Here is a 12342-nt window from a genome sequence, read left to right as displayed (position 1 = left end):
ACAGATGGCCTCTTAAGCTATTTAAGAAAGCTATAACATTGACATTGCCTGTCTCTACATCTGTTCATTACCTTATTTACATAATTTTTGACAACATTAACGTTAGAATAAGCGGAATTCTACATCTGAAGATCATACTTCAAAGTCTTTAGTGGCTACATATTTTTTCGTTTGGGAAAAAGGCTTAAGCCTTTAAAGGTTTTTAAAAGGCGAGATGAACAAAGGTATTACCACATTCTTAGAAAAAGAGCTCTATTGTAAGCAAAAAACAAAATGAATAGATATGACCAATCAAATTTTTATAAGAGATGTAGTGAATGACGAATATTAAACTTTAAATATCATATCATAAATTTTATGTTATTTATGAATTCTATAACTTGGATACTAATGTTTTATATATATGAGATGTATATATAGCAAAAGTTGCTAGCTTGCTGACCAATCAAATTTTTGTAAGAGATCTAGTGAATGAAGAATATTATGCTTTAGAATACTTTATCATAAATTTTATGTTATTTATGAATTAATTAAACTTAGATACTAATATTTTATATACTTGAGATGTATGTATAGCAGAAGTTGCTAGTTCTTCTAGATGTGGCAATAGTGTAAAGTAAGGTAAATATGTGTAGCAATCCATCCGTCCCCAAACAAAACAGCTAACAAACACCTGATTTATTTAAAAAAAAAGATATACTATGTAAGTAACAATTTCACGTAAATTTTAAATTGAATTTATATTTGATATTTTAATATGATTTACACGATCTCTGTCTTATTGATCATTATAGTTATATGATGAACCAGGAAACCCCAGGGTAGGATGATTCATTGCCAAGGTCAGGCCCCGATGGGCTTATCCTATTACAAGAGTTAATTTATCTATTTATTTATTTGATCATTTTTATGTACTGATGTAGTTATCTTTTGTGTAGAACGCTCATCAGCGAACCATTTAGCCTTCTGTAAGACGGTAAGGGTAATAAGGCCCAGCCTTCACTAACCTACCTATGGTAGGCTACGTGAACTTGTCTGGAATTTAGCGAGCCTAATGTGCCATGTCCTGTACAATATTTGTAAACCAATATTTGGGGTTTATGTATGATAGCGGCCACCTGTATGTATTATTATTACGGCTAACATAGAATACGGCAGTGTAAGGGGGGTCGCTGGGGGGGACCTTAGCCCCCATTAGGTAAGTAGGTAAGGACACGGCTTGTAGGGTAGGTTAGGGGTGAAAGTTTATTAGTTGATGTCCATTATTAATCCGCGCGGTAGGAACTGGCCGCTGATATACAAAGGCTCCCTTTTACCTAGTTTGTCTGTTAAGAACTAGGAGCGGTTATGAAACAGCCTTGAGAATTAGGCTGGTAGTTCTATACAATAGCTCCTCCGGCAAGTTATCTAATCTAAGTACTTTCACTGAAAAGAAGTCCAAGGTTTCATTTGATATATAAATCCAAGTGGCGCTAGGTCTAGAAGTGGTTTAAAAATCAAAATTAAATTTGACCCTCCGGAAAAAACTAAGTCCCTCGACTTCATAACTCTGTCAAATTCCTCTTCAGACTGAGTTGTTGTTTGTTCATTTGTACATTAAAAACTTAAATTGTCATTATTACATCATCAACTGTTTTCTATATAGCAAGACGTCACCCAAACGTCAGTTTTTAACCAATGATGATTATCCACATTTTACTTGGGACTAGCATTTTAACAAAACTAGAATCACATGACTTGAATACCCAATCAGGTGACAGTTTTACTAGGAAACTGAACACTTCTCGACGCTTTTCACACAATTTCCACTGCTAATTTTTCAGTCTTCTGAGAGCCATGGAGGAGTGCGGTTTCTCATTTACCATCTACTTTGACATGAATTTTTGTGGATTATCTCCCAAGTTCTTGTCTCAATTGTTATTTAAATTATAAAAATTTTGTTTTGCATTATTGTGGTAACATCGAAAGATAATAAAGTACTGCCAAGGTTACTGTGATATTAAAAGGGGAAAGTGACACTATTTGCTCCACCTGTGGTTCTAAGTGCCGATTTGAAATTAACAAAAATGCATTTCGGTGTGACAGAAGCCATGTTGTATTGAAAAACAAGAAGAAAGTGAAAAAAGGTGTAGTTTTTACGTATCCATTTTTAAGGGAACTTTGGTTTGGAAAGTCTCATTTAGTTATAGAATCTAATTTGTTACTTTTATATAATTATATTAGTGTTAAATTCAGTTATAAATTTGTTGAAAATTAATAAAGAATTTCTCACAAAACTGTAAATGATTGGTGCATATTCATTCGTAAGGTTATTGCGCATTGGGTATTGAGTCGGAAAGGTGCAGCTCACCTTTACCCTTCAACCTAAGAAGTACACAAAGGGTTTTAGGCTGTCGTATATTTAATATGGCTGTGTAAGGGGCGTTTGCATGGTTCGCCCCTCCCCTCTAGGCAAGGGTACGGCTATTAGGTTAGGTTAGATGTTTGCTTAGGTCAGCTGCTGGCCTTGTTCATTGCTAATTCTACATTTGCCATTATTCATATGTTAAAGCGGAATCTTTAATTTGTTCCCCACCCAAAAACCCTGGTTTCCTACTGGGGGTCCCCCAAGATTGGAAAGGTTAACAAATAGGGTAAAAATTACTGTTCCTCCTCAAAAAAAAGGTCAGCTTTAGATAAAGCACCAAGTAATTCATCAGAAAAAAAAAAAAAAAATTATTAGTTGCGGAGCTATTGTATTGAATTACCATTAGCCTTAAGGTAAGATAAGGATACAGGGAGCCTTTATATATCAGTGGCCAGTTCCTCCCTTGTGCATAGAAAATGGGAATTTTCTTCCCATTTTTAGTCTTTCATGGCTGTTCTACAACAAAAACTGTGTCCATTATTCTGCAAAACCTCTATACAAAAAAACCACTTAACTTAAACTCCTTCCCCACCTAACCTACCCTACAAGCCGTGTCCTTACTTACCTAACGGAGTGGCTAACGCCTTCCTGTGACTCCCCTTACACTGCCGTATTCTTAGCTTACCCTCGTGGCCGTCATCAGTCATACAGGTGACCGCTATCACACAAACATCCCGGATACGGCGGTCCAAGTGTGGGTTGCAAGGACATAACCTCCTGGTACATAACTAAGTAAGGATAGCTTCTAGGTTAGGTTAGGTGATGTTCTTGTTGAACATTTTAAAATGTGGTTTTTCAGTCATAACATATAAAATTTTGAAACATCTATAATTTGAAAAATATGGATTTCCCACAAGATATTTATATTAGAACAGTTCAGAGTACCAGGTTGGCCGAGGCACCAACCATCTATTGAGATATTACCGCTATAGGGTTATTGGGTCCTTTGGCTGGCTAGATTGGACTTGGACTACATTGGATCCATCTGTGGTGACAGCTCTTTTTTAATTTGCCTACATATACATCAAATAGTCTGGCCTATTCTTTACACATTCTAATCTTTCCTCATACACCTGACAACACTTAAGGTAACCAAAAAATATTCTCCACTGAAGGTTTAGATATTGCTCTGCAATTGTTCAGTAGCTACTTTCCTCTTGATAAGGGTAGAAGAGACTCTTTAGCTATGGTAAACTGCTCTTTTATGAGGACACTCCAAAATCAAACTATTGTGTTCTAGGTTTTCTAGGCTTGGGTAGATTTTCGACCCTGGTTCTCTAGGTGTCTAGGATGCTGCGCTCCGCACCTTATCAGTTCCGATCATAGCTACGAGAATGAGTCATATTAATGGAGAACTCGGTAAACATTGATTATACAGTGATGATGATAACACTAATGAGCATGCTGAAAATAGGTGCATAGCCTTTTTAAAGGACGATGATTTGTATTTGTGTAGGAACAAATCGCAAATTTAAAAAATAAATTATATTTTTCCCTCTAAAGCCTCAGATGCAATCAGTCACTGTTCAGTGTAACTGAAGAAGGGGCGGAGCTTTAAGTTTTTAACTGCCAAGTTCCAGATGGGCTTCAATCAGTCCTTATATTAAAGGACTCAGGTTTCTATATTTAGGAAAAATACAAAATTCTTTAAAAAGGTATTTATTTCTTTTAGAAATTTATGTAACTGATGAGGGTGTATCCTAAGAGTGGGTTAACTACATCATGTGAGTGGTTGGGTCATTCACCTACCTGTTATTACATTTCACTTTCACTGTGTTAGAAAATTAAGTTATTTATACCCTGTTTAACAGGATATACAACTTTTACAATTTATTACCATCTGTACATAATTATGACAGAAAATATTTATGCCGTGTATAGTATTACTGTTTGTACATAATCTAATGTTTTCTATTAGGAGGTTCTTCATGTGTATTCCTACATTTTATACATGATATGAATTAATGGGTTGCTTCACTTCCGATTTCTTACAAGAGATTTTGCCTAATTTCCAGACTTTTCAACCATGCGTCCAGAATCATGAAGGAGGGAATCGGTGAGAACCTCATTGCAGATTCTCAGGTTAGTTATTTGAGATTAATGAATTTCAATTTTATTGTAATTTTCTCATCTTTGAAGAAATTTATAAAGTATTGTGTGCTCTAACCTTTAGATAGTTTTCATCATGACTTGAAACGATAATCAGTATGTGGTAGAGCAAATAGATGTAAATAATTTAATATAACATTACTGTAATTTTGCATTATTGAGATGGTTGAGGTACTTGTAAGATAAGTTTAAAATGACTGTTATTGCTTAAATTTATAAACACAACTACCAAAGTTTTGATGCATGGACTTGTCCTATGTAGAATTTGGATTTTGAAACTATTAAGTGATTTCTTTTAAGAATTATTTTATAGGCAACCAAATTTAAAAATAGCATTGTGAAGAAAGTCCTTTGCAGTGTCCCTTTGTCTAAGCTACATTACTTTCTGCCTTTAGCTTTTCATTCTCTTACTTTTCACTTTGAGAAATGTAGCTCATTGTGTTAATGTATGATGCCAGATAGCTTATACTGTACTGTAATTATTTATTTATTTATTTATTGCAGTAGTTGTAATTATGCTTAGCCAATCATAAAAAACCAAATTTGCTCTGCAGATATATGAAGACACTCGTAAAAAGATTTTTTCATCATCTCACCAGAATTAGCGTTGACCCTGGCCTTATTTATAGTTAGACTTACTTATGGAGAGTGTATTGGTTTTTATCTTTGTTAGGCTTCTTTTCCAAATGTTGGAGTTGTTTACAGATTCTATGAATAACTGATCACAATAAGGAGTAACTTTTTGAAGTATTAATTTATTGTGTCGTTGCTGATGTGTTAGGCTAGTTATGAGTTTTGTAATTTGTATATTGTACATCGATTAGTAATTTTTTTTTCTAGAGAGAATTTCTTATTTTTACGCTTCTCCCATTTGTTTGTATCATTTCTTAGCTTTATTTCTCATTCTCACAAAGGTTTTATGGACTCAAAAGGCTGAAAGGGGTTCTTTGTAAATGTAAAATATATACAGTATTTTTTTTTTCTAAGGGAAATTGATGAGGGGAGGGTGTATAATTTTAAAGGATAATACTTTAAATTGGTTTAGAATTGTTTCCCAAACATAAAAGTGGTGTGGCTTACAGTACTGGAGTTTTTAGTTCTTGTTTTAAAAAATTTTGAATAAACTAATGTACAGTATTAGCACATTAAATGATTCTTAGTTTCTTGATAGTGGTGATGCTTGTGTGTTTTGCCAATTCATGTTTCACTACATACCAAAGTGACATGAAAAGTTTGAATGTCCCCCAAATGAAGTTACTTTGGTACATAAAAAGTTTGAATGTTCTCCGAATGAAGTTACTTTGGTACATGAAAAGTTTGAATGTCCCCAAAATGAAGTTCTTTGGTACATGGAATAGTTTGAATGCCCCCAAACTGAAGTTGTTCCGTAACCGAAATACAAACCACGCTATTTACATGGGGTTTACTTTCGGCGTAGCTGAAATCACGAGCCATTAGATTTTAACGAGGGTTAAACTACCCCCGCACTAGTTAGCACGGGGGTAGGGGAGGGGTAGCTAGCTACCCCTCCCCCCCACACACCGGTGAGCTGCCTCACTTCACTTTTGGCTCGGACGATGTACAGACGTGTCTGTCTCGTCCTCACATATTTGACAGCCTTAATCTGTTTTTCTTTTTCTTTCAGTTGTGTGTTTGAAGTTGGCCTCTACCTTTTCTTCCCATTATGCGGAAATGCCCTGGACTTCCCGACCGCCCCTATGGAACATTCAGGTCGGCGGTCGATACAGACCCTCACACCCTTTGCCCGCAGTGTCTAGGTCAACGGTGTGAAAGTGATAATGTTTGTATGGAATGTAGGGAGTGGCCTACCTCCCAGTGGGAGAGGTTTGCCCGGCGGCGTAAGAAGAGTTCTAAGCGAGACCGTTCTCCCTCAAGGACTGCCTTGGGGAAGGAAGGCTCCAAGGACTCTTCTTCCGTTGCCCGAACCTCCTCCGAAGCTCCCACTCGTTCGGTCTCTCGTGAGAGGCCGCCGAGTGGTAGCGTAGGTCCTTCTTTTGTTTCCCAATCTCGGGGTTCGGGAGAGGGCGTTGCCTCCCATAGCGAGGCAGCTCCCCCTCCTCCTCCGGGGGAGGACATTATTGATTTTGTTGATTATGACCAGACTGTATCTAACAATGATCTTTTCCAGCTTTGGGCTTCCTTGGGGCTTAAGGGCTCACCCTCCAAGGAAGCCCTGTTTGATCTGATCCAGTTAGGGGCAGCTGTCCAACAGTCGCCGGTAATACCAGAGGTAGACCCTCTGGCTATTGTCGACGTTGTTGTGGCAGAGGCGTCCGACGGGTCGGGTCAAACCCCAGCTGCTACTGTTGGCGGATGTTGCTGAAGGCTCAGTTCCCCCCTCCGAACATCCTTTGAGGGGAAAGCTGGGTCCAACGGTCTCTCCTGCGGGTGTTCCTTCCCCTCGGGGGAGTGCACTAACAGAGACTCCTCTTCGGAGGACCGACGACGGTGATACCCTGCCTCAAGGTCGTCTTCGCCGTAAGGCTCGCCCTCCTCTTCACCGCCGAGGCCTTCCTTCTTCTTACAAAGGAGTTAAGAGGCGCCTTCTCTTCGGGTCTTCATCTTCGTCGTCCCCTGCAAAGGATTCTTCTCGTCGGGAGCAGACCGTGGCAGTAACATCACTGGACCTCTCCGCAGATCGTTCGCGATCTCCTGCGCCTGCTAGATCTTCCTTGTTAACTCAAGCACCGGTCCCTTTGGGGCAGAAGGGCTTATCCCACAATGTGGGTAAGTCTCTTCCGCGCCAGGTTTCACCTGTGCGCCCGTCAGTAGCGCGCAAGCGCCACCGCTCTTCTGATCGCCAGCGCCCTCCTGCTCATCAGCGCTCTCCTGCTCGCCAGAGCTCTCCTGCTCGCCAGAGCTCTCCTGCTCGCCAGCGCTCTCCTGCTCGCCAGCGCTCTCCTGCGCGCAAGGGCTCTCCTGCGCGCAAGGGCTCTCCTGCTGAAGAGTCACCTGACTCTCCTCGCCAGCGCTCTCCTGATCGCCAGCGCTTACCTGCTCGCCAGCGTTCTCCTGCGATTGATTCATCAGACTCTTCTTGCCAGCGCTCTCCTGGTCGCCAGCGCTCTCCTGATCGCCAGCGCTCTCCTGATCGCCAACGGGCCCCTGATTGCCTGCGCTCTCCTGATCTCCAACGCTCTCCTGCTCGCCAGCGTTCACCTGCTCGCCAGCGCTCGCCTGCACGCAAGCGCTCTTCTGTCCCTGCGCGTCAACAGTCTCCTGAGCGCTGTCAACCTCCTGTTATCAGCGCACTACTGCGCGCCCAGTTCCTGATGCGCGCCAACGTTGGCCCACGCGCCCACGACCTTCGGATCTGGGCGCAGGCAAGGACATTGATCCTTTGCCTCGCCAGCGTTCCCCTGGCGTCGACCGCTGCCTACGCACCACCGTGCGTTTTCTCCTGTGCGCACTTCTAAAGTGCATGCTCGCCCGCGCGCCCATGAGTCGACTTCTGAGCCCGCCCACGAGTCGACTCCTGAGCCCGCCCACGAGTCGACTCCTGAGCCCGCCCACGAGTCGACTCCTGAGCCCGCCCACGAGTCGACTCCTGAGCCCGCCCACGAGCCTTCGCCTTCGAGCACATCAGCGCCCCCTGGCCCTGCGCCCCAGTTGGCAACTTCTCTCCGCTCCACTGTGCGCCATCCTACGCGCCAGCGTTTTCTTACGCGCGATCCTTCGCCAACGCGCCCACACGTCTGATCGCCACAGGTCACCGACTCGCCCACTCGCTAACTCGCCTGTGCGCAGTCGGTCTCCTACTTGCCCCACGCGCCATCGCTCGCCAACGCGCCATCGCTCGCCAACGCGCCAACGCTCGCCAACGCGCCTTCTCTTACCAACGCGCCATCGCTCGCCAACGCGCTTACACTCACCTTTGCTCCACCGATCGCCTACGCGCATTTGCTCTCCTGATCGCCAGCGATCACCCGGGCACTCGCGCACACCCTCACCTGTGCATTCACGCACACCTTCGCCTGCGCGCCTGCGCGCCCACGCGCCCCCTCACCAGCGCGTCCACTCGCCCGCGCGCTCTCGCGCCATCTCTCCCACGCGCCCGCGCGCCCGCGCGCCAACGGTCGCCCGCGTGCGACCCAGCGCCCGCGCGCCAACGGTCGCCCGCGTGCGACCCAGCGCCCGCGCGCCAACGGTCGCCCGCGTGCGACCCAGCGCCCGCGCGCGACCCAGCGATTTTGCCAGCGCGACCCCCTACGCGATTCCCGCCGGGTTTCGCAGCGCGCCCAACCTTGCGAGTGGCCGGGGCCGCGTGCTTCCAGATCGTCCTCGCGATCGCCATCTTGTAAGCGCCGAGCACGCGTCCAGGAGCAGGAAGATTCATTGGAGAGGTCCAGGCAACATTCTTCTTCCCTTTCTTCATTTCAGGCAGGCCCAGTAGTATCCACTCCTAAGGATCAGCCGATCCCCTTCCCTCCAGCGGGAATCGCTGACACTGCGTCAGTCAGCCGCCAGCCTTGGTTTGGTTCCCTGATGAAAGCGGTCGTGCTGGCTATGAAGCCAGCCCTCGCTGATCTGGGACTAAAACCAAAGGCTCCCTCGCCCCCGCTGAAGAGAAGGAGAGGAGTGGACTTCGTGGTAACTTCTCCCAGGGTTAAGCTGGCTCCCAAGAGGTCCTTCAGGAAGGCCCCTTCCCCTTTGCAGCCGTTTTCTCCTTCTCCTGCGGACGAACCTTTCCCGTCCTCGGGAGAATCCAGAGAGGTGAGGCACTCTCCCACGGCACCAATGGGAGGAACCCCACCTCAAGGAAGAGAAACGTCTCGCGTAGGAGGGACCTTCCAGACCTCTTTGCTGGAGTCCTGTATCCCTCCCAGGAGGGAGCCCAAGGACTCAAAGACGATACCCAAGTCATTTTCGAGGTTTCGTCCAGAGCCAACCGTACCCCGGGAGAACGTCCGCGTGTCCCCCCAAGAAGAGCCATTGGGGACAGGAGACTTAGCTGCCAGTCCACAAGGAAGAGAGCAGCGCGAGTCAGAGCACGCCTTCTGGCAGGTCCTTAATCTTATGAGGCAACTCAATAGTTTTAAGGACCCCGAGACCGCCCCCCGCGAAGGCAAGGATACGGTCCTGGACCAAGTTTATGGTATTCAGAAGCCCCCCAAGGCCATTGCAGCCCTGCCATGATCCGAGGGGGTGAAGAGTGCCAGGGACAAGGTCGAGGGCCAGCTTTCCGAGCTCGCCTCGTCCAGCCGTTCTTCTGCCGGGAACAAGCTCCTCCCACTTCCTTGCGTTCAGCAGAGGAGGTACTTCGAGATCCTGGAGGAATCTTGTTCAGCTCTTCCCCTCCACCACTCTGTGGAAGAGCTCACCAGAGGTCTCTCTCTAGAGAAACTCAATGCCCGGCAGGTGACATTCTAGTGTGCCATGCAGGCCACTTCGTGGCTGGATGTCTGGCTAGGGTCTCTGGGCATCCTTTTGCGCTCTGAGGACTTGTCCAAGGAGAGTAATAGGAAGGCCCTGGAGACCTCCCTCCTCTCGGGCACGCGCTCCATCGAGTTTTTGGCTCACCAGGTCACTAACCTGTGGGCTAACTCGATTCTAAAGCGTCGTGATGCGGTGACTGAGAGGTTCCACCCGAAGGTCCCCACTGTGGATGTCAGCAAGGTCAGACATTCCTCCATCCTTGGAGGAAACCTGTTTGAGCCTAAGGATATAGAACGGACAGCTGAAAGGTGGAGGAAGACGAGTCATGATTCGCTCCTCCAGAAGGCCCTTACATCTCGGCCCTACAAACCTCCAGCTCCTCAACAGCAACAGCAGCCTCGCAGGACACCGAAGCAGGCTCCGGCAGCTAAGACCAAGGTGTCTAAACAGCAGCCCTTTCTTGTCAAAGACAAGAAGGGCGGAAAGTCCCCCAGGGGAGGCAGAAATCCTAGAAGGAGCGGCCGAGGCCGCAAATGCTAGGATTGGCAATCCCCCTGCGTGTTCACCTGTAGGTGGATGCCTGCAAAGTTGCGTGCTCAGGTGGCAGCAACGCGGGGCCGATTCCTGGACAGTTTCTGTGATCGGACAAGGATATCGCGTCTCATTCATAATATCTCAACCTCCCCTGACAGCGAATCCAGTGTCATTGAGCTCCTATGCCATGGGATCGGCAAAGGGGCTAGCCCTTCGGGCAGAAGTCGAGACCATGCTCAAGAAGGATGCTCTCCAGGAGGTCGTGGACGGCTCCCCAGGCTTCTTCAGTCGACTCTTTCTTGTAAAGAAGGCGTCTGGAGGCTGGAGACCCATCATCGACCTCTCAGCCCTGAACAAATTTGTCAAGCAAACTTCGTTCAGCATGGAGACAGCAGACACAGTCAGACTTGCAGTGAGACCGCAAGACTTCATGTGCACACTGGATCTGAAGGACGCGTACTTCCAGATCCCAATCCATCCGTCTTCCAGGAAGTACCTAAGATTCAGCCTAGACAGCAAGATCTACCATTTCAAGGTGCTGTGTTTCGGTCTCTCCACAGCACCCCAGGTGTTCACCAGAGTGTTCACACTGATATCTTCGTGGGCGCACAGGAACGGCATCCGTCTCCTCCGTTATCTGGACGACTGGCTGATCCTGGCAGATTCTGAGTCAACCCTTCTTCGACACCAAGACAGGCTTCTGGGAATTTGCCAAGATCTAGGGATCATGGTAAATCTCGAGAAGTCCTCTCTGCTCCCAACACAACGACTGGTATATCTAGGCATGTTATTAGACACCTATCTCCACAAAGCCTTTCCATCAGACGACAGGATAGCAAGGCTGAGGAGGGTTGCAAAGCCTTTCCTCAGTCGAGAAGACCTTCCAGCCCAATCTTGGTTACGTCTCTTAGGTCACCTAGCCTCCTTGGCCCGTCTAGTTCCCAATGGCCGCCTCAGGATGAGATCCCTGCAGTGGTGGCTCAAGTCCCGGTGGGATCAAGGCATCGATTCCCCGGAGTCTCTGGTCTCGATAGGACCTGCGGAACGGACGGACCTGCAATTATGGCTGACCGACGACAACCTTTGAAAGGGAGTGGATCTTCTCGTCCTTCCCCCGGATTTGATGCTGTTTTCGGATTATTATTATTATTATTATTATTATTACTTACTAAGCTACAACCCTAGTTGGAAAAGCAGTATGCTATAAGCCCAGGGGCTCCAACAGGGAAAATAGCTCAGTGCGGAAAGGAAAAAAGGAAAATAAAATATTCTAAGAAGAGTAACAACAATAAATATCTCCTATATAAACTATAAAAACTTTAACAAAACAAGAGGAAGAGAAATAAGAAAGGAGAGTGTGCTCGAGTGTACCCTCAAGCAAGAGAACTCTAACCCAAGACAGTGAAAGGCCATGGTACAGAGGCTATGGCACTACCCAAGACTAGAGAACAGTGGTTTGATTTTGGAGTGTCCTTCTCCTAGAAGAGCTGCTTACCATAGCTAAAGAGTCTCTTCTACCCTTACCAAGAGGAAAGTGGCACTGAACAATTACAGTGCAGTAACCCCTTGGGTGATGAAGAATTGTTTGGTAATCTGTGTTGTCAGGTGTATGAGGATAGAGGAGAATATGTAAAGAATATGCCAGACTATTCAGTGTGTATGTAGGCAAAGGGAAAATGAACCGTAACCAGAGAGGAGGATCCAATGTAGTACTGTCTGGCCAGTCAAAAGACCCCATCAAAAGAAGGGTGGGGGGCCCACGTTCTGAACCAGAGGGCCTCAGGCCTATGGTCAGAATCAGAAAAGTACCTCCACATCAACCTGCTAGAGATGAAGGCCATATTTCTGGCCCTTCAACAGTTCCAACAGACCCTGGCGGGCCACTCCGTGGTGGT

General features: G+C 46.1%; 1 protein-coding gene across 3 annotated transcripts in view; it reads left to right on the top strand.

The window, feature by feature from the left end:
- The first annotated feature begins 597 nt into the window (after nucleotides 1-597).
- The window catches only part of ssp3 (short spindle 3), a 177572-nt gene continuing 165827 nt past the window's right edge, over nucleotides 598-12342 (top strand). For all 3 annotated transcript variants that reach the window (XM_068388744.1, XM_068388742.1, XM_068388741.1), the window contains exons 1-2: nucleotides 598-703; nucleotides 4423-4489. In XM_068388744.1, coding sequence (XP_068244845.1) covers nucleotides 4448-4489 — 42 coding nt within the window. In that variant the 5' untranslated portion in view covers nucleotides 598-703; nucleotides 4423-4447. The remainder of the gene's footprint in view (nucleotides 704-4422; nucleotides 4490-12342) is intronic.

Source organism: Palaemon carinicauda, chromosome 15 (assembly GCF_036898095.1).
Source record: "Palaemon carinicauda isolate YSFRI2023 chromosome 15, ASM3689809v2, whole genome shotgun sequence".
NCBI classification, from domain to species: domain Eukaryota; kingdom Metazoa; phylum Arthropoda; class Malacostraca; order Decapoda; family Palaemonidae; genus Palaemon; species Palaemon carinicauda.
Note: the sequence above shows the minus strand (reverse complement) of the source record. Positions and strands in the feature narration are given on the sequence as shown.